The sequence below is a fragment of the Penicillium diatomitis genome, assembly GCF_028827545.1.
Source record: "Penicillium diatomitis strain IBT 30728 chromosome Unknown utg000013l_segment0_segment0, whole genome shotgun sequence".
In the NCBI taxonomy this organism is placed as follows: domain Eukaryota; kingdom Fungi; phylum Ascomycota; class Eurotiomycetes; order Eurotiales; family Aspergillaceae; genus Penicillium; species Penicillium diatomitis.
In genome coordinates, this window is record NW_026623185.1 from 749,886 (window position 1) to 772,668 (window position 22,783).

Genomic DNA, 22,783 nt, shown 5'->3' on the forward strand with positions numbered 1-22,783 from the left:
CTGATTTTACCGTCTCCGTCACTTCTGACTGTCGTTACGTCGTAAGTCACGAGCACGCATTCCGACACGCGCAGATACGCAACCCGAGGAAGAAGTTACGACACCTAGTTACTAGCTCCTAGACATATTCTGGTTCTCGGGGCACCGTGGGTCGGTATCTGGCAGTCAACGCCCGTCTCCCTGTCTTATCGTTTCGCGGAGTAGATGTCACTCATTATCGGTGGTTGCTATTAGGAGTTCGGGACGTAAGTCGGGGGATAGTGGTAATCAAGTAACATGGTGCGGGAGTCGTTTATAAATCGCGCCACGCGGATATGGAAGAGGGGAAAAGTGGGTACGTCCCTCGTTATAGAGGCAAGAGGCACTGACGTAGCCATTTCAAGGTCGGCGTCGATAGATGTACCTCCAGACATCTTCAATGCTTACAATAAGGCTCCTTTGGACATACTGGGTACTCATGATAGGTCTCGGTACTCTTGTCGTGATTATTACGTGCAACGTAGAGATTCGATACATCACATCACAATGCACAGCTTTACCGAATAGATCATGTATACGGCAGCGGCCTGGATACATGGCTGCTGAGCGCCACAGACTTTCGAGGCCGTTGAACAGTTAGCACATAAGATCGCCATCTTTATTTCTGCCTTCCCCTCGCTTTTTTCGAGAGCCGTGTTTTAGCACATATTGATAACAAATGATAGCGTTATCCAGGAGTCGCCTCCTGAACCAGATTACAGAAAGTATCGAGACAAAATCAATTGCTTTTCGTCTTTCTATTCCCTCAGACATCGCCCTGGTCTCCTACCCCGAATTGACCACTGATGTCGGCCATGTAAAATGCAAGTACCTGGGAGAGAACTTGGGAAACCCCCCGATTAGATAATAGCTGGTCCCTGATTTGTGCCTGGGACGGCATGGCCTATCAGCTAGGTTCTAACATGGTCAATAGGAGAGCGGCACATACGTAGATCTCCTCTGCAGCACCTCGAATGATGCTCTGCTCTATGACCTTGATATTGACTTGGCTTGGATGTGGAAGGCTTGAAGCAGGTTGGGTCGTGGATGTTTGGTATGAAGGAGCCGGGGGCAAGTTCAGAAATGTTGGGTCGAGGAAGTTGTATTCCCCGTTCGGCGTTACGCCATGTTGATTGTATTGGGGCACTTGGCATGATGAGGGGGGTGAAAGGCCCTGGGTGACTGGTGCTGAACCGGAGATGTCCTGCTCATCAGCGTTTTCGCAATACGGCTGTTGGGTGTTGCGCGCCGGAAAGCAGTTGTCTCCTGATATCGTCTCTTCAGCCATGTGATACAGTCAATCGGGTGAGAATGACAGGAGGATCTTTTGGTTCGCAGAGATATGGTCACGATCACTCTTTATATCAATGGCTCGAGGCCTGCTTGACTAGTACTGCTGAACGTGCCGGTGTTGGCCCCGAGTTGGAGAGAGGGGCATATCGCGCATTAGTTTGGGCAGGGATGTTCTACCAAAAGAACCGGCGCAGCAGAGGTGTGGAAGATGATAGGGGGTCAGATACCACGATTGCTCTCTGACCGACGATTCAGTGTTCACAATAGCTGCCATGATGCAGGAGTCGAGCATTCATAAAATTAGCACACATACCAACCCCGCGTGGAACGGTCGACGGCAGCTGCCAACATTCTTATATCAATGGTGTTATAGAGGAACATCCCCTCGAGCTCTGACTTGTTACTTGACGTTTGGCTTAAAATCCCACGACTGTTGTTGACAGATTATTCCTTACTCCTGCTTGAATGCAGGGCACGAGTATGACCTTGCAACTGGCACACTTCGTAGAAAAAAAAAGGTCACCAATAAGTCGTACTTGAAAATCCAGAAAACAGCAAGCTATAATACGTATAGCGGCATACGAGCAGGGAAAATCAACGCGTTTAGGTTGTCTGGTAAGTATGTACTTCAATTGGCCCACCGAAGGTTCATGCAAATCATGTTCCCACGGACTGGTAGTTTGGCTCATCCGGGAAGGAATTGCCCGTAACCCAGCAAAGAATGGTTGGTTGGACGTTGGCCGCTGGCCGCAACGAGGTAGTATACTCAATATAAGGACGGCTGTCATAGTAAGCCTGTGCTCGGGGTCGGCGTGCGACTATTGGTCAGTTTAAGATCTGTACTCCATCGTGGGCTAGGAAGGGGCCGAGCGTGAGTGCTCGGACCTCCCTCTTTTCGAACAGCGTCCGTCTGATACGTCGACCTGGTATTCCTTTCTTTGCTTGCTCCACAGCGGTTGATGCCCCATGTCAGTTTAAGACCAAGGCAGACACTCATTATCCAGAATCATGAACACTAGCTTAGTGATCGGCCGACCAACACTCAGAGTTTTAAATGAGGCATGGTCATTGATCATCCTGCCCATCAGACCTCCCTGGAACTCAGGTGTTTGGTATTCCCAGTCGATCGATGCACCGAGAGAATTGGTGTATAGTATTATAATTGACAATTTACGATGGGAGTGGAATATAAGGTTGAAATAAGGCCACATGCATGATCGTACATTTTGAAGTACGTGCATAAGCAGTCTACTGCCGAGCAACTACGCCGCAGCAGCGTACGCATAACAGAGAAAACATAAGAGGTCCGGTACCTCGCTTTGAACGAGAAAGCGCTACGCCTCAGGCTCTCAGCATAGGGCGAAGCCTCCCTCGAAGGTTGATTTTCCGATGCCTACTGTATGGGAGAGCGGTAAAATCTCGGTAGCTACATGGCACCATCGCGAATATGGTCATACTACTGTTACTTTCACATTTGATTTCCACAAAACCCCGGCTGTGATCAGCAAGGTGGGGCAGTTTCAAGCGTGGTCTCGCGTTACACCGTACCGTAATAAATAACAGCGCCACTTCTATCTCGATTATGTAGATGACCGAAACAAAGAAAGTTACATGAAAAAGCTGGTTCACAACGGTTCTCAAATTGGACTTATCGAAGCAATAATCGGTTATTTGATGATCAAATATTTAGCGAGGCCAAAATCGTTAGTACTGATTGCGAAGCCGGCATTGTAGAGCTTGCTTAGTAATTTCAGGTCATAGGTAACTACAGTAACATTCCAAAAGTTTCCTAACCCCCTGCTCCACTGTAGAATTATGCCGGCCAGAAGCCCACGCCGAATTCGCGGAGTGGCTTCGACTTTGAGCTTGATTGGTTCGCAAGAGCGAACACGGAAGAAGGTGGGTTAAGGGGATTGAACAGTTGTCCAGCATGGGCGCAGAGGTCGCGGGCCCGCGGGCCAGACGTGATGGGACGGCCACAACCCGGATAAACCGGATTAGCACCGATTTGTCTTTATTCCTAAATTTGCCCTGAGCTCGCGGCCCCGCGGACTCGATTAAACTCGATAAAATTTGGAAAAACTCGATTCTTTTGTAGTGCACTGTTATAACCCTATATATCTGCCCTATCACCTCTAGCCTACTGGCTTATTACTAACTACATATTAAACGTACTGTTACGAGTTAGCGAACTTTGATCTCTTCTGCAGAAGAAATCGGTATCGGAAGGGAGATACCGTTAACCACGCGACCCCACGCGCACCACCTCAAAACTTGGGATGTACTGTAGCTTCTGCTTCTTTCTCTTTTTCCCCTCCAGCCCTTGAGATTCTTGAAACCACGCAGTCAAGTTTAAATGAATAGTTTATGAGTCCTTCTAAAAGCTTTTCTGAACTGGCGTACAACAGTGGCGATATATAACATACAAACGGCGAATTAATGTCGGCTAAGCATCGGCCTCACGGAAGCTCCCAGGATTTAGTCTTTGAAAGGCTAGGAGAGTAAACGACCGAAGTTACAGACCCGCTCGACATCTGAATAAGCGTATTCAAACGCTTCAAATATATATAGGCATTGTAGTGCACCGTATGGATACTTCGTGATCGTCGTGATCTAGAATAATTTACCTGTAAACAAGTCAAACTATAGTCATGTCACGGCGCGAGTCACATATGGTGACTCGAAACGATTCACGATCGAGTCGACCCCGCGCCGCCTTAGAGTAACAACCCTTAGGACATCATGTGGGGTTGTGGGGACTCGGTACACGGGGACCCCATATATATATTGTGGAAACTGGTGGAGTATACCCGGACTCTAAGATTCAGTCTTTGAAATCAGACCCTATAGACTTGGACTCTCTGCCTAGCCAACAGGTTCTCTGTCCTGCGAAACAGACCCCCTAACAATTACTGAATCTTCCTATTTGGCTACCCAGGGAAGAAATGTCTATACCGACGACCCGTCAACGATCCGCCCGTCTTACGGCAGCGGAACGATCTCGACGAGCCAGCGAGGGACTCAGACAACCCTCTAGTGGGCTCAGCCCAACCCCTCGGGACCTGGAAGACAGGTCTAGCTACGAGGTACGGTCTCCCGAACAGACCGAACCTAATGATCAAAACACTCTCGATCGCCTTTTGGCGCGGATCCAACAACTCGAACATGAAGCTACGATTCGGCGACGAGACACCCCCGAACCCCAACCGGCGCCTCCTCTTCCCTATCGACCCCGAGGTGTTGAAATCAAAATTGATAACATCTCGCACCGCTTGAGCTCTATATCAACCCTAGAGCAACGTGTCCAGTGGCTCGATGAATTAGAGTACATCTTCGATGCGAGTCCCGACCGATACGCAAGTGATTCACATAAGATTCCTGTCGGGTTCTTTGCATTGGAACCGACCCAACGAGCTCAGTGGACGAATTACAAAAAGACCGAGTTTACAGCCCAACGGCCTACCTAGGACGACTTTGTCAACTGGACGCTAGAGTTTATTCGGGGTGGTCGATTTACTGAGGCTGATATTGCGGAAAAATACCACGGCGCTCACCAACTCGAAGACCAAGATCCGCGCGCGTTTCACAACTACCTCCAATCTATCGAAAATAATATGAATATTCAGGAAAAGGAGCGTGCTTTTGGCTACTACGCAAAGTTACGTCCAGTCCTTAAAAATGAACTCAAAGCACTATACCAAAACGACCTCCCAGAGAATCGTACCGATATGGTTTCGGCCGCGATTCGCACATGGGACAGCCGAGGCATGGGACGTCGGAATCCTCCTCCACCTAGGGCAAACCCGAAGAAGCGACAAAGGGAAGACCAGGACCAAAACGGACGATGGGAGAACACCAAGAAACACCGACCCTCTTTCCGCGGACGAGAGACTACGAACCCTAATCGAAACACTCCCGTCTCACCCTATCGTCAGCTCCACGGGAACAGGGACCTGACCTCGGTCTCCGTATACATCGGCGTCGACGCAGAGCACCAGGCCTCTGGCTCCGGTCGGCAAAGTGTGCGGCTAACAAGTACCAGGTCCTACGGGCACGGCTTATTCATTCTTGATCTGGCACACATGCCGGCTAGCGTTTGCGGGACATGGCCTGCCTTGTAAGTGCAACTCCCCTGATGAACCTGTCAAAGTCACTCGACTCGAGTACATATATAACTATGCGAATACTTGGATGCTTGGAGCAGATTGGCCTAATGACGGCGAAATTGATATCATCGAAGGCGTGAATAGCCAGTCGGTCAATCAAATGACTCTTCACACGAAAGATGGATGCTCAATTCAAAATTCAGGCTTCACTGGCTCTCTCGAATATTCCAGCTGCTACGTCGGGGCCCCGGGACAACCGCTTAACTCCGGTTGCGCTATCCTGAGTGGTAGTCCCCAATCCTATGGCGACGGTTTCAACAATGCTGGTGGCGGTATATATGCTACAGAGTGGAAATCCGCCGGAATCAAGGTCTGGCATTTTCCTCGCTATGGCATTCCATGGAATATCATCATTGGTCAGCCAGATCCGGCAACATGGGGTACGCCTTCGGCTGCGTTTTCTGGATACTGCGATATTGATAACCATTTCAAAGATCTGCGAATTGTACGTTCAACGTAACCTTTGATACTCTGGGATACATAAACCTTTGACATCTTACCCGTGAGTTCCTCTGGATCTAGGTCTTCGATATCACCTTTTGTGGTGACTGGGCCGGCAACGTCTGGTCCTCCGGTTCTTGCGCCTCCCAAGCTCCAACTTGCAATCTATTTGTTCAGAATAACCCCGCTGCCTTCAGAGAGGTATTTTGGAGAGTAAATTCTTTGAAAAGTTATCAAGATAACGCACGCCCACCACTTGGCTCCCCCTCTGCCCCTCCCGGATATAGCTCTGTTCATCGCGCTATCGGCGAGTCAGTCTCTCGCAAAGACGCAACACCATTTACTCGGCCTGGACCCCGCCATTTCCGGCATGGGCATAAAGGCCGGGAGCGAGCCTAGGTTGACCGCCGGTTTCAATCAGTCTCACGTGACAACTGACCTTGTTTCACAAAGACCTTGAGACTTGTACCTATGGCTTGCTCGATTACACAGCAATATCGCTTGTACGAATCTTTTGATCGTGAACAACCTCAGGCTACATTCTGCACGTACATGGCCAATACCTCGCATTGATAATCCTGGAATGACATCAAAATGATCTGTGGTCTGTTGAAATAGTTGGCTGCGAAAGCTGGTCTCAACGAACTCAAAACCATTAAACAAGGTTCGCAAGGACTCTTTTCACACAGCTCCAAGAAAGAATACAAGAAATTCGAGATCAGTAAGGAAGGTTTTTGCAAGCTTGGAACAGAGAGATGGAGAAGCAAGAATATTGACTTAACATTAGAGGGTGATTATTTGGGCGCTATACATGAAGCTTGCGAAGGAAGCTTTCAGAAGTAGAGCCACAAGAGAGTAAAAACCGAGAAAACTTCCAATGTAAGCTTCCAAGGCATCGCCGAGAATCATTATAGGCAAGGAATGGACCCGGCTCTATTAGCTTAAGAACCTGATTGCTGGCATCTCTATATCCAGTACGACACTATTCGCGACGCGTAATAATTGCTCATGTAGTCCAAAAGAGGTCAGCCGCAATGGGAGGGGATACTCGCCAGGAGAGTCGCTACCCTTGTAGGAGGTTTCCCAAATGCGCCTGCGATCTTCATTTGGTACCATGCGATTAGTCAAAATCGAAACCAAATCAAGACAGCTTCCTTATGGAGTGGAGCTTTTCAATTATTACGGCTTATTTTCAAACAGTACACATGTAATTATATGCGACCTTTGAGCTTGGTTGTCCCCTCCCCCTAATCCAGATCTTGTCTTGTCATTCTCTCTCTTATGTATTCCGTGTGAAGTACAGTTTGAGGCAGCCCGGGCTTTCCAAACACTACAAAGGAACGGAGTGAGCTACAGTTGGTGCAGCCTTCTCAATATGAGAGGCATGATATGTGAAATCGCTGCGAGGGATAGATTCTACCTGAGCTACGGACTATGTCAGTGGTATGATCACGTGCCACATTAAAAAAGGGAATCGTCAAGTCTGTTCCGCTGCTAGGGCCTTTAACATCGTAGAACAACATGTAGCATTCATTCATCGACCTTTTAAAATTTCTTTAGCGCAGCCAAACGTACTCATACCTGAGAGCTGACTGTACGGATGCTTACCTGGTTATATAGTGGCGGTGCGAATCTCGATATACAGGATGCAGGGCTAAGGAGGAAGGAGAAATGATTCTCCGTAAAGTCTTACCGGTACCTCTCCATAGTAAAGATGTAGAAGAGGAGAGGTAACTGCTCGTTGGTGAGGCCTGCTATACTGCTTGGCACACACATGGGCTACGCCCTCACCACCTGGGACCACCCACCTCAGTAGTCTAGCTTAGCTTCCTTCTTCCTCCTCTCTTCTTCTAGGCAACGTCGAGTGTTTTCACCTTTCAGGTTTTCCTTCGTAGGATCCTACAGTCAAATAGTAACCGAATCTTTGGGTACTCGCAAGCTGATATAGAGCCTTTCATTCTTGTCTTTATCACACATCAAGTCAGCTCCCCATGAGCAACAAAAAATTGTACCTGTACCGGAGATGATTGGGATATGCTGGCTAGGCGATTTGCAGCAGCGAGAATGTCGGCGGTTTCACAATAAAAATTGCAGAAATCGGGATTCAAATAGAACAGGATTTCCTTTAGATTCGGGAGTTTTGCGGCAAGCAATTCATGAGCTCGGTGATAACTCATCAAGGGATATTTCGGGATTCCTTCTTCAATATGAACAAACAATCGAATCTCGAATCCGACACTTTGAATAGAGTGCCGTGACACCACACTCAACGTATCCAAGAAGGTTCCTAGCCGGCAGGGATCAAACGAGTGTTGGAAAAACAGAGTGCTCCGGGAAAAGATGTAAGCCTCGGTCTCCATGTGAATTTGGTGATTCACAAGTAACAGCTGAAGTGAAGAAACATCTTGGATGGCCCAGCTAGGACAAATCGAAAGAATGCGATATTTTTCACGCGTTGTAAACACCTTTCCACGATCTCGAATGGTTATAAGAGGCCTTTTCCAGTATACGTCATGAAGGTCAAAAACGAAGTCGTAGATCTGTAATCGTATCTCCATAGGAAGATTTAGTAACCGGGATTTATTGGGCAGGTACATCGAAGAGCTGAGTAGCTGAGATTTCGTGTCGGATTCGTAAGTCGAAAGAACTATGGGGCAAGTTTAGATCTCGGTAGGCTCACATATGCTTGCAAGAATCCGAATATAAGGAGTTACCACTTACCATATATTTGACTGAGGATCATACGAAGGAAAACCCTTGAAGGTGAAAACACTCGACGTTGAAGAGAGAAGGAAGAAGGAAGCTAAGCTAGACTACTGAGGTTGGTGGTCCTAGGTGGTGAGAGGGTGTAGCCCATGTGTGTGCCAGGCAGTATGGCAGGCCTCACCACAAACACCATACAGGCTGAGATGATTTAGACCTCACAGGTTAGTGGAAAGCACGACGAAGCCGTTGAAGCTTCCCCGCATTTGACAAGAATGCCGTCGAAGCACCATGACCTTCGATTCTCCAATTCCTATCAACAACGATTAACAACAAGCTTAGTCAAAGTTGACAGGCCCTAACGCCAGTGTTTGATAGTCATTATTTGTCGCATGGTCACAAACCCCCCACGGAGAGATCAACCCACTTTATGAAGCCACCGAGAGAGGACCATCAGGCAGCACTCTTATGGTAGCAGCAATTGAATGAAGGAGACCCAAAAATTGCGTAAATACTCGATACTCTAAGAGATACTCAGACGTAATAATTAGCCATAGGAGTAGAATGGCAAAATGTGGGAAAGCTTAGATAATCCATCCGAGAAAAACCGAGACCATCAAAGAAGAGCGATGTGTTCCTACCTATGCACTGAACCCGAGTTCTTTATTTATAGCAGTCAGCATTAGTAGCCCGCATGCATTGAACTCTCACGCCCCATGTCCTGCGCAACTGATTTGGATTCACCCTCGAAGTAGATCACTAATTTCTATGTGAATCAGACATTTGCTGGCGCCCCGCCTTGAATGGGGCCTTCTGAGTATTAATATGCGCGTCAGCATCTCTATGCTCGCGGTGGTCATGATAGAAGGAGCCAGATTAAGTACAGACGCGACCCAGACACTGTACCACAGGACTCGCGACATCGGAACTGTTGCAGAAGGCTATAATGTGCAGAGCGAGGGCGCAGAAGCCTTCTTGAGTTCCTATTGGATCAGGAGTCAGCACGATTTCACTATTCAGTCTAACGCTGCCGGCAACTCAGTGACTATAGTTTCACAGAAGCCTAGCGAGCACTTTACCCTCGTTGTACCGCCGCTCATCGGTACCAACACCGATACAAACATTCCCTGGATTGACAGCAGCACTGCAACACGTGCATTGTTGATCACGTCGATAGCGTTACCGTCTCTATCGGAGTCAAATCTTTCTCAGCACTCTGAAACAGTAAGAACCACGAGCAGCCCGGCCTTCATTGGTGAGGTCATGACATCGAAAACGTCTTCTTTGGTGTCCAGAAATACGCTTTCATTGACCATCAGCACTGATGCCTCAATCTATCTCCTTCTGCCAGGTAAAAAAGATGTTACCACTACTGAGAAGATTGGTAGAAGTACATCCGCGCTGGAATCGAAGGCATATGGCCAGGGCTTCAGCAGTTTGTCCACAACAGGCATGATTCCAAGGTCAACCAAATTTATTCCCTACATCGCCACAGTAGCTACCCCACAGTCCGTCTACAAGATTACCTCAACAGTCGCAGTAACTACCGAGGTCTCCGCAGCTACTTCGATCACCCAGATTAGCGGCAGTGTCGATGCAACTAGAAACCCAAAGGGCCAGGAGGTTGGGTCCAAGGCCGGAGAATCGACAGCTGAAAAGTGGACAGCGATCGACCAGACTCCTTCTGTTATAGCAGACAAAACGTCGCTCAGTGAATTAGCTGGCCAATCCGTTACCAGTACCAACGCTCCGGAGTTAAACACAATGACTGGAAATTCCGTCGCGCGGTCGCGCACTTCAGGTCCTATTGATAGTGGTTGGGGGATCTATCTCCTTGGAGACATATCACACTTCAAAAACTATCAGCAGGACTGGCAGTGTTGTTAGCACCGTTGGCACAAGTTCACCCCCATCGGTCCCCAGCTTCTTGAGTATGAACACCATCGTATCGGATACAATTCCATATGTCACAGAACAATCAACTTCAGTTGATTCTATTGATTCTACAAGTGGAAACGTCTTGGTAACGACCACGGGCAGGCTTTCCGTGTCGAGAAGTTCCTCTGACCCAAAAACCACGATTCCGCTTTATTCACCGGGCAGCAGCTCCCACGTCGTAGCTACCAGCAGTGTGACGTCGGTTCCTGCTGGCGTAAGCATGTCCGTTGTCGAAACGAAAGACTCGAGTGCCATAAGCTCGATATCTGCGCTATGGGGAAGCGTCAGCGAATCCTTGATATTCAGTTTCACCACTGGTGTCTCGCTGCGCACGAAGAGTGCGCCTGATATCGAACCTACAACCATGATCATGACCATTTCTCATAGCTTCCCCGTCACAACAAGTCACGTGATAAGGACCTTGCTCAGACCGACTATCCAAACTTCTAGATCAACCAGCCCGACTTGGAGACCATTCGAGTATCCAACGACTACCTTCGTTAAATCACCTATCTCGGCTATAGTGGCTAACACAATTCCAACTCAGACCTCAAATTCGATATATATTGTGATTTGAATGCCTGCCAAAGAACTCACCAACAGTGTCGGTGATGCTACTTCATTACTCGCGATTGGAGCTTATGAATCGGGACACGTCCACACGATCATTATCCCGGAACCCACGTGGAGCTCGACTATCAAGCCGTCTATTCGTGCCTCGAGCTGAATAGAATAGAAAGAGAGTGAAGGCTTTCCTTCAGGGAAAGTAGCTTCGTATTAACTCATCAATGTTGCTTTGACCTTGCTCAAAGAGATAAATGGCACAGAGCGACAGCCGATTGACACGGACCACCATGGCACAATTGCGCTACTGTTTGCATGGCAGGTGATTCTGCTACTCATCACCCCTCTCACACATCGATACCGCTGCCCCTACCGTAGCCGTATCTCATCAGCTACTCAGCGCAAACTTTTTGTAATAAATGAACATCTTATTAGCAATTTATCTTGTAATCCCTGCTGAATGCGATATGTCGGTATCAAGCACAACAAGCACAGGTTCAACAATAAAGCTCGATTCGTTCATAGCATTCCCGCTACGCAGACGCGGGGATCAGTGGTATGGGAGAACAGCTGAGTTCAGCCAAGCGTCCACGGTGATATATCTTGTACAGATGGCAGTTGTACTGTACGACACGAGAGTGACAGTGGGTTTAATATGGGATACAGAGCTTGTGGTCGCCACCCCATGTGTTATCGAATCCGAGCTTACTTGAACTGAAGTCGCATAGATATTCACAGGAAAGCCTCGTGCCGACTAGGCTCGTTGAAACAGACTCAGTTAAAAGATAGCTAATAGTGAAAGAGTCTTGGCTATCGCTGGTTTTTATTGCAGAAGAGGTTGTGGTACTTGAAAGAATAAAGCTTGACTACGTCTCGGATACTGCGTAGCAGCTGACTAAAGCGGTAGAACAATACTAACCTAGCGAGGACTGTAAGGTGAGGTCTATTGATACGGTAATCGGAGCGAGGGTGCTGGAGCTCTGTAAAGATACTGAAGGCGAAATCGAGGTCAGGCGGTAATTGCTGCTGATTACGGTCTTAGACTTTTGTACAGATTGTATAGACGTGAGGAGACGTCCCGTCATAGAGGAATAGTTAAGTGCACCGGCTGTATAACTTATCAAAGCCGCAGAGCTAATTGAGTGTGTAGCCACACGAGAGAGGGTACTCTTATTTAGAGTTACGGTGGCGGTTGTTTGAAAAAGATGGCTCTGCGTCGTTGATGTAGAGACTTAAGGCTCCGGTCGAATCATTGAGACAATGGCGATAGGGCTTATATCTAGTGTAATTACCCTCGATGTTATTGAGGGAAAGCTCGATGTCCTCTTAGCAGGACAATCTATTACCGTTGGTGCGTAGCTGATGATTGTCACTATTTGTGTTGTATAGACTGTCAAGATTGTTACGAGTTAGCGAGAGTTAGCGGACTTGGATTGCGGACTTGGATTTCTTCTGCAGAAGAAATCAGTAGCGGAAGGAGGATACCGAAGGGAGATCCCGTCACGAAGGCATGTTCCGGTGATCTCATCATCTTAATACCTTCTGCAAATTAGATTTCTCTTTCCTTTTCTCCATCAGGCTTTTCGACCTTCGTTGAATGCACAAGTTGATTTCGAACTTATTGGCACATAACATAGTCGAAAAACCTCATTCAAACCTTACACTTCAAAGTCTAAGACGGGCATCGAGATAATTTACAAACTCAAAGCCAGCCTTAGAAGTTTCACCATCATCACAACCACCGAACTGAACCGACTTGTACCGAAGCCACAATGGCACGATCACGCGAGCGACCCTCCTCAGCGGAACGAACCCCTCGCCGAACTTCACTGAACTTTAGCTATGAAAATGCTCAATACGAACTTGAAACTCCTGAACAGCTACTTGAGTGGATCTCCCATAATAGCCGGGTAGCTTTCCAAGCGCTGAACCAGGAGGCTGAAATGAACCAACGACTTCTTGAAGAGAATACGTTGATGAAGGAAAGAATCACCCAGTTGATGGAACAAACCCCTACTGTCAAAGCCCAGCACATGGAAGAGGCTTACGCTAGTCTCCGTGCCGATCTTACCTCTGTGGAAAAGAAATTAGAAAATACTATCAAAGAGCGTGACGGACTCGCTACCGCGATGCGATTTATGCAGATTGGCCGTGGTAACCATATTAGTGATGGTGGACTTGGTTCAACTCGTACCACCCCGGATGCGGAGGAACTCCCTCGCAAGTCTACCAAAATGCCAAATCCCCCTATGCTTAATGACGGTAAAGATGTGAAGTTCAAGCATTGGAAAGGTCTCATGAAAAGAAAGCTTTTATTGAACCCGGACCACTACCCGACTACATCCCACCAGTTTGCCTACATTGTGAGCCGCTGCGAAGGCAAGGCATTAAGTCACATCAGCCCTCGTTTGGAAGAAGATTCTACGACCCCATATCAGACTACTGAGGAGATCTTCAATTATTTGCAAACTGTTTTCCATGATCCAAACCATAAGCAGGCAGCTCGTGACGAATTTTTGGACTTAAAGATAGACCCAAAGCAAGTTTTCATTGATTTCTTGGCCGAATTCACCACACTCGCGGAGGAGTCAGAGCAGCCTATGGAATTAAGAAAGAGAGATATATACCGCATGCTTCCCATACTTATGCAAAATCAGGTCATGATCTCCGCCGGTGATAGCTCTGTCACTTTAGAAAGATTCATCCAACAATGCCAGACTGCTTCACGCGCAATTTCGCAGCAGATCGCTACTCACAGTACACGCCAAAGGGCAGTCGCACGGAGTGGTCGTACTCAAAATAACGTTACTACTCAAGGCAATGTTACGACTCGAAAAAACACCTCGAATTCGGATATTACCGCGAATTCTTCAACCTTCCTTAAGGATTCAACCAAGAAAGCACAGCTCATGAAGGAAGGAAAATGCTTCATCTGCGAGGAAAAAGGTCATCTCTCTCGTGACTGCCCAACAAAGAAAAAGACCAGTATCGCAGCAACTGGATCCAAAACTACTGAGGACAAAGTGAACCTCACGAATCTGGAGGAATCCGAATCTGACTCGGAATCGGAAAAAGTCTAACCCTGGGCAAAGTCTCCATCCTAGGGAGTGTGTCTAAGTTGATTTTACAAAAAATGTTATCACCTACAAGGAGTATGGTTATTGGTGCTCAAATAGCCATCAATGGAAGAACAGTTCAAGTAAATTGCCTCGCCGACACAGGAGCAGATGGATATTTGTATGTTCACACCAACATGATTGAACTACTTGTACCATTAGGAGTCAGGACGCGAAAACTTTCCACCCCATGCCCAATCACTGGATTCGATGGTATTTTGCGAAAACCTGTTACGCATGCTACCAATTTGACCCTGGTAATGGATGGTCATATGTAGCTACGACAGCCTATGTTGACTACTGAACTAGGTAAACGTGACATAATTCTGGGGCGCGCTTGGTTTGCCGAACATAAAGTCCTGCCATATTGCAAAAATCAGAGGTTGATATGGCCAAGTGCCACAACACTGAACGAGGAAGTACAGCAAGCGATCAACAAGGCAATTCCACGCGTAATACTCGGAAGACCATCTCCGGTTGACACGCATGATCATCAAAAGAATATGGAAAGATGAAATCAACTCTTTGAAGTTGGGATCAAGAACAAAAAGTCTTATGGTCAAGATCAAATTCTTCTTCAGAAGAATACAGCTCAGGAACCAGCATTCGATATCGCGGCGATCGGTGGTGTGGGTTTCCACTGTCATATGCAAAGAGAGGGTACCACCTCATTCGTGACCTCACTGGCTCAAATCGACAAGATTATCGAAGAGAAATCGCAATCACAGGATACGTTGAAGCTTCATGAGATGTGCGAAATCAAGAAAATCTTTCCCCGGGAATATCACGAATTCATCAAAGTATTCTCAAGAATGACTCCCTCCGTCAAGTAAACTGTCCACTTTACAAGATGACCGAGGAGGAGTTAAGATTTGCAAAACAGTACATTCTGCAGAATCTCGAGAAAGGATTCATTGTTCCATCCTCCGCACTTCACGCGTCACCAATCCTAATGGCTGAAAAACCAAGTGGTGGCCTCAGATTCTGCGTTGATTACCGGAAATTAAAGGCCTTAACTAAGAAGGATCGATACCCACTACCTCTTATTGATGAATTGCTTCAAAGAATTAGCAAAGCTGAGTGGTTTACTAAGTTGGACATCCAACAAGGATTTCATCGAATTCGCATGCACCCGAGCTCAGAGGACCTTACAACTTTCAGATCCAGGTATGGATCATACAAGTATAAGGTCTTGCCTTTTGGACTAATGAACGGTCCGGCCACTTTCCAACGGTATATCAATTATGCACTAGGAGATTATCTTGACGACTTTTGCACTGCATTTGTGGATGACATCCAAATCTACACAGATGGTGATCTGAAGCAGCATCAGCAACATGTGAAATCCGTACTGTAACGATTGAGAAAAGCAGGATTACAAGTGGCACTTCATAAGTGCGAGTTTCACACTCAAGAAACTAAGTTCCTCGGCTTTATCGTTGGTACTCGAGGTTTGCGGGTGGACCCTTCAAAGATCGATGTGATCCAAGCGTGGAATCCACCTACTACTGTATTAGGTATACTCATTTTGTTGCTGGTTGGTGCAGAAAACCATAACCTTCCTCTGCCAGTCCTCTTCACGAAATCAGTTCTGTATATCTTCGAAACCAGGTTGACCTGAACTCAAGAGAGGTGATGCCTGGAAGAACTGAGTTCGTAAAGAAGATGTCCAGCTACGAGAACGTATTTCAATGGTACTGCAATGATGTATCAGTTCGTGAAGTTCAACTGTACCGAGTCCGGATTGAAAGTAAATGTTACGGGGCGATATCGCAGGTCAGATCACCCCTTTGCTAGGCAAAGGGGCCAACCAAGTCTATAAGGTCTGGTATTCAAAGGCTGAATCTTGGAGTCTGGGTAGAGACTCCACAAGCTCCCATAGTATATACATTAAGATCCCACGTGGCGAGTACCCACATCTCCACATGCTGCACGCGGGGTAGATTCGACCGTGAATCGTATTCCATCACCATGTGGCCTGCGCCGTGACAGTAAATTATTAGTGCCCGAACGGTGCCCGATCAGCTTATGCATTTTCCTTATGTCTTGACACAGGAACCACGCATTCCAAATATACTTCATCGTCTCTCTTCAAGTATCTTCATCGAGGCCTGCTGTGTATTCACGAAATTCTCTACACCACCATGAGTCCGTTATCTCATAGAATAGATCCAGAAGGTGAAGTAATTATAATACTGCGCAATGCGAACAGTCCCTTTGCCCCACCCACGCGAGATACATGTACCCATCAATGGCTTGACTCCTCTCAAACATCATTTAGCAATCCCGAGAGTCCTCAGGTGTCGGTTGGAATTCAAATATTCCATTACAAACTGTTAGAGCCGAATCTCGGGGTGCAGACCAAGAACAAGTATAAGGATGAGAAGAGGAAGGCAAAAAAAACAGAAGCCTTTTGCTGAAGGTTTCGCTGCTAAAGAGACCACCGTCGAGGCTACCGCTGCTGAAAAGTCTGTTGTCGAAGGCCATTTGGGTCAAAATTGCTCGCGTATTCAAGTCTCTGCAAAACATTTGATGTTTGCCTATCCATTTTTTAAGAGGCTACTTACTGGAGGCTGGAAAGAAAGCGTTGCATACTTCCAGAAGGGTTCAGTTGAGGTTACCGCGGAAGGCTGGGATGTTGAAGCGCTCATGAAAGTACTTCAAGCCATTCACGGTCAACACTCTCACATACCGTGAAAACTGACCCTGGAGATGCTTGCGAAGATTGCTGCTATTGCAGACTATTACGAATGACGCGAAGCCCTGGACTTGCTGGCGGGCCGTGGATCGAAAGAATGGAAGAGGAGACTCCGTCGATAGCTTCGAGGGATTCGATTTTATGGTTGTGGGTCTCTTGGGTTTTCCAACTCCTTACCTAATTCAGCTTACCCACATCAATCGCTATCGCGCAGAGCGATGGTTTTATTGATAATTTGGGACTGCCAATTCCAAAAGATGTCATAGGTGAGCGCATATACATCATTCTGTTAGCTTAAAGACTAATGTTACTATAGTTTCGATCAATAGACGCAGAGAGCCTATCAAGAAGTTGATAGACCTGATCGGTGATACACGCAGACTGTATCTACTCGGCGCGCGCGGCTGCCGCTTCGAACGTCGCTCAATTATGTGCGGTGCTTTGACCGTCCAATCAAAGGATCTACTTCTGCCGCATCGCAAGTTCCCTTTTCCAAACGTCAGTTACAGGTCTCTCGTACAGAGAATGACGAACTTCCGATCACCCGAATGGTATGATTCACCCTCAAGACATATAAACAAACACAGCTGCCCTGGATCCTCCTTCGCATCCACATTCAGCCGTAGATGGTTTTTTTGAGGGGCTGGAGCTGAAGAAAAAATGCAATACCCTCTGACGAAGAACTATGAAGTCTCAATGCCATTCGACTGAAAATACAAGAATTAAATTCATGTCGCAGGGTACGTAACATCATCCCGGCCACCCCAAAGCACCATACTAAATGCAATAAATCACAATCTCATGTCTCAACAACCATATCTATATAGGATAAGTTATTAAGTGCATATGATCTAAACAGTAATTCTAGACTGCGGGTGTAGTGTAGCATAATCACTCTAAGTAGTTACAGATATGAATACATTTACATCTGAAAGGTGAAACTTACGCTTTATCTCATGGCAAACTATACATATATTTGTCTGAAAGGTCCAAGAATCATACATAGACTTCCGTATATAATATGTTTAGCTTAATGCTACGCACGCCACAAATGCGACGGACAGAAGCTGAAAGGGATGATGTACGAGAGTCATTGTTCAAATGAGACTTTCCCATAAGGGAATTTTGCAAGTGATATTTAGTGCCTTCTGTTAGAACTAGGAAATCACGTGGAAAGCTAGGAGCGGGGGAAGCGTACTTTGGTAGGTACCTGTCGCACTACTACCCTCCCGTTAGCTTGGCGGTCAGCACAATAGTCGGACCCCTTTAAAAGCCTGTAACGTGCTTTGCCTCTCCATAAGAGCAAAGCGGAATGCCAAACACCTCCCAGTATGGCGTTGAGTATTGATAGTCAAGATGTTCTCTACACGCTAGCTTGTGAATACGTGGTCCTGTCTAACGGTCTTCAGGAAATCCTAGTAAAAGCAAGGCCGGAGTCTGAGACGACCATTAAAAGCCTTACCGAATGTCAACAGCGATTTCACATATGGAGGGCACATTTAGGTGTATTTGCAAGAAAGAACCAAGGCTTAGACACGAGACTCCGAAAGTTTCCAGACCTTCAAGACCTTGTTGCTCGGTTATTAGATCTCCTTCTCGGGGGTCTGAAGCGTTGTATGAACGAAGACCAAACAGAAGTTGAATTAGACCAAACGGCGATAGGTCTTGCCGGGTCTCACGGCCACACTGAAGAAAGGGCTCTGGAATCAATTGAAAACACACTTTCTCGACTCAACCGCTTAGGTACCACAATTCGCCGATCGGATCTCGACGGATGGAGAGCCAGGGGTTTTGCCGCAAATCTCGGTCTCGACTCATTTGCCGATTTATGTTTGAAGGCACTACATGCCTTATATCCTGATGCCGATCGGTCGCTGAAAGATTATTTAAGCAAGTCAATGGTAGAGAGATACGCAAAAATGCGACTCCTCGACTCTCGCCGCGAAAAGCGAGGGACCCACGGCGAACCGAATTCCGGACGGATGATGATCATGGAACCGCCTGGTCACGAGCCGTATACTGAAGATTCTGTGAACAAACCAGCTGAAGCAATTCCTGTAGTAGCTGATCGTTTGGGAGTATTTGCTGCATCCTCTCAGTCCGACGTATCCGGTGTTCACCCCCATCAGATCCGGGCCTATGAAGCGTCGCCTACACCTTCGCAGACATTATCGATTCACATGAATCGGGCTCACTACCCGAAACCGCCCATTGCAAGTGGAGGTAGCGATGTCTTCGCTTGCAAATGGTGCTCTGAACAATTCAGCAAGAAGACACTTTCGGCAAGCAAATAGCGGTAGGTGATTTCTACACTATGGGCCATACGAGTCTTTGAAACGATCACAGACCTTTCTGTTGTGTCTTGGACCTAACACAATTGGCCGTATATGTGAACCTTTTTGGAGATTCTCACATATCCCATGGAATTGGAGATGAACCCAGCTAACTAATTCAAGCCGCCACATAGATCGAGACCTCAAGCCCTACGTCTGCCTCTCGGAGACTTGCACAGAAGGGCACCCGACCTTTTCGACCTCGGATGAGTGGTTCAGGCACATGGAATTACACGGCCACCGATGGCAGCGACAGAATTACTTATTAACAGCTTGGATCTGCACTATCTGCGACTTCAAGTCGAACATCTACAGGAATTCCGAGGCCCTCCACGTACATCTAAAACAATCACATGCTGATGAATTTACAAGTAAACAACTTCAAGCCTTCTCACGACAGAGCAGGATAGCGCAGCCAAGGGCTCGGAACGAGTGTCTTCTGTGTTGTTGCCTTGTGGAGGAGACACCCCAAGACCATGGTGGGGTGGTGTTTCCCAAGCGAAGAAAAGGATCGTCGAAGCAGCAAACTGCAAAAAATGCTAGGAAGACTCACGAGACAATTACCGCTGTTCGCCCGAGCCCCCAAGCCAACTTTTCCGACACCTCTTCGGATTCAGACGATGCCAACCCTCCAAGTCACAGACCTCAAACTCAAGTCCACGCGAGGGCTCTAGCCCGGCACATTGCGGCACATTTACAAGGGCTGATGCTCTTGACTCTACGCTTCGCAGCGTTGCAGACTGACGACGCGGTTTTGGACGACGATGCTAAGAGTGATTTGGTGGATACCGACGACGGGGCTAGTGCCTCGAAAGGCATGGATATCGGCATATTATCCGACTTTGACTCCGTGGCTGATGTCAGTACGGAGGTTCTTCGAGGTGATGAAATCCTGAGGTTTGATCCAGATCTTGTTGGCGATGACAGGACGCTTTCTCAATCCCAGACAGCGATTTCAGTTTCCAGGAAGTCCCGAGACCATGTGATGGCCTCGCAGCCGAAGATGATATTTTCCTACTCGGAATCAGGAAGTCAGGGGCCTTTCAGTCGCGAGAGAGGGAACCACCTGCAATATTCCAACTCTTCTCATAACGAATACGTACCGGCTTGATCTGTGCCTTCCTGGTGGAAGCCGCGGCTACGAGACTAATGCTGGATGACATACACTCGCCTTTGCCCGCCCTGCCGACTGCTCGAAATCAATATACTTATGGAAAAATCAGAGATCATATTTCATTCTTGTTTTGCGGCCCCTAGCGTACGGCGCGACATCAGCCGCGACCTATGTGAACCAATTGTTGTCTAGCTTTCCCTCCATGCGCTTTTGTCTTGTGGTTGGTATCGGTGACCGGGTATGAGCACTCAGGCTAATAATCGACTAGGAGACGTTACAATGGCTAGCCGAGCGAACCCACTGGCGGTGTGGTCCAAGTTGATTTATATAGGTTACTTAGCGGTGGAGCGCCTAACACTAGCGAATATAGTGGTAGAACTGAGAGCGTTGACTCTAGCTATTTCAAGTTCACCGGAGTTACGACTCGCCCTCCCACTGTTCTGTTGAGTTTTTTTCCGTCTCTTCAATTGCATTATCTCATACAAGGCCGCTAAATCGATGGATTGGTCAACAAGGTGCAAGACGCTAGGTTCATGAGACCGACCATTTTGTTCAAGTGGATTGTAATCACACAGTATTTGGCCTGTGCGCATTCTGCACGTGGGCCTAGTCTACTGAGTCCCAAGCCACTCGCCACCTTCTGGAGAGCACCAAGCATCAGCCATCTATCGCGGGCTTATTGAATCTATAGATCGAGTGAAAAGAGATGGTAGGTATCGGGATCAACTTGCCCGAGAGGCGGATGTTATGTGTGGAAATGGAGGTGGCGGGACTTCCTGAGAACCATTCGTCCCGGTCATTTCTGGGACATTTGACTACGCGGACTCGCGGGAGAACAAGAAATGACAGGGAAATGCGGCCACCACGGCTGCAGCCTATGCAAAAGAACTTCCTACCGAGGTTGCAGCGCGCGCCCTGTTAAAGATGCTCCTACTGTCCAAGAATTCTGAACAAATTTAGGTAACATATCTTACTCAGGATGCCTAGCCAACAAGACTTAACTAGTTGCTACCTTTGACTACCTGCAAGATATGTAGCTCGTCGTTTCCAGGTTCCTTCCAAACTACAAAGCATGCCAGTCTACGAAAATTCCGTTGGACGGCAAGACGAGCTAGACAAATTGTCACAATATTTAAAGCTTTAGGTGTCTGGGTTACGAAAGAATGCGATTGCCCACAGGCTGTCAGGGATAAGAAAGACACAACTAGCGGCTCTATTTGCCGAAGACCATAGGGATGACTACACCGCGATCTTCTTGCTTAGTGACTAGAAATGAAGCGGGTCATTACAGGCTTTAAGCTCACAGGCAGCCTAGTCGAACACATACGGCAGATGAAGGCGCAATAACTGTCAAAGAATTGGAGCATCCGGCTGGACCTGCCCTAGAATGGCTACCAGTAACAAGGAATTCACGTTAGCGTATCATCTACGACAACATTGGCCTTTTGACGGAATCTCTATCTGCTGTGAATGAGGTGACGAGTTTTCACTTGACAGAAGACCATGGCTCTATTCTGAGTAAATCTCGGTAAATATTTTGGCGGAGATAAGAAGGCCCTTTCCCGTTAATGGGGTATATTTTAAAGATGCATTTCAACTGCTTCCACAAAGCAGCCGTGTGTCTGTGAAAATTCTACCTCGGGAGCGTGAGACACATCCAAGAAGAAAGTGATTTGAAATCTAAGTGGTACACGATGGACTGACATTTTATAGAATTAGTTTGCCTTTTGTGTATTCTACGTAGATCACCTTCAGCGTTTTTCCATGTAGGGTATTTCATTCGTGATAACGAAACGAGAACCACATAGTATCTGGATCACAGCCGAACAAGGATGTCTCGTGTTAAATTATAGCTACAGAGAGACACGGGTTTGCTGTCAACATGAATTAATTTGTATCGCACGATTCAAAACAAGTACGTCCGCGCCACAGTAATGCTACCATATCGTGCTGGATTCCCGAATTAGATTATCTGTTCTGAACGGATAAAGTCGGCCACCATGTTGCAAGCTTTTCTTCTGAGCTCGAAAGAACAATATCAAACCTGTCCGCGTCCAACGCTAGTATTAGGATACTAGTCAGTTTCTCCCTCCTTAAGAAAGCCGCCAGAAAGCCGAAGTTATACGATGTACCCATTCCTACGACACTGATGCATCCATTGTCTAGCACAGACGAAAGTCTAAACTCGACCCTGCTGGATGGACCGCACCCATTTCAGTTGCATGGACTTCCTTGTTCAAGAATAAGTGAAAAGGATATTTTTGAAAGTTTTTATTTGTTGAATTTGCGGTGTTGGCGATTGTCATTTGAAAAATCTCTAGTTATATGAACAGCTTTTTGAACATACTGATCATAGATATTATCAAAATCTGCCAATTGGTCACTGAGCCTTTGCAGTC

The 22,783-nt window shown here is 47.1% G+C and overlaps 5 protein-coding genes across 5 annotated transcripts; 3 read left to right on the plus strand and 2 right to left on the minus strand.

Moving 5' to 3' along the window:
- Positions 1-784: 784 nt before the first annotated feature.
- Positions 785-1,306, minus strand: N7539_008617 (uncharacterized protein; the record flags this gene model as incomplete). The annotated part of the gene is made up of 2 exons (XM_056938212.1): positions 785-922; positions 968-1,306. 2 exons carry the CDS (start codon positions 1,304-1,306, stop codon positions 785-787), a joined length of 477 nt encoding a protein of 158 aa, XP_056786594.1.
- Positions 1,307-5,393: 4,087 nt separating this feature from the next.
- N7539_008618 (Endo-1-3(4)-beta-glucanase) lies at positions 5,394-6,317 on the plus strand (the record flags this gene model as incomplete). The annotated part of the gene is made up of 3 exons (XM_056938213.1): positions 5,394-5,428; positions 5,562-5,922; positions 6,000-6,317. 3 exons carry the CDS (start codon positions 5,394-5,396, stop codon positions 6,315-6,317), a joined length of 714 nt encoding a protein of 237 aa, XP_056786595.1.
- Positions 6,318-9,446: 3,129 nt separating this feature from the next.
- N7539_008619 (uncharacterized protein) lies at positions 9,447-10,508 on the plus strand (the record flags this gene model as incomplete). The annotated part of the gene is made up of 1 exon (XM_056938214.1): positions 9,447-10,508. One exon carries the CDS (start codon positions 9,447-9,449, stop codon positions 10,506-10,508), a length of 1,062 nt encoding a protein of 353 aa, XP_056786596.1.
- Positions 10,509-10,709: 201 nt separating this feature from the next.
- Positions 10,710-10,925, minus strand: N7539_008620 (uncharacterized protein; the record flags this gene model as incomplete). The annotated part of the gene is made up of 1 exon (XM_056938215.1): positions 10,710-10,925. One exon carries the CDS (start codon positions 10,923-10,925, stop codon positions 10,710-10,712), a length of 216 nt encoding a protein of 71 aa, XP_056786597.1.
- A 7,931-nt stretch (positions 10,926-18,856) lies between these two features.
- N7539_008621 (uncharacterized protein) lies at positions 18,857-20,381 on the plus strand (the record flags this gene model as incomplete). The annotated part of the gene is made up of 2 exons (XM_056938216.1): positions 18,857-19,185; positions 19,394-20,381. The coding sequence occupies 2 exons, from the start codon at positions 18,857-18,859 to the stop codon at positions 20,379-20,381; spliced, it is 1,317 nt and encodes a 438-aa protein (XP_056786598.1).
- Positions 20,382-22,783: the final 2,402 nt, after the last annotated feature.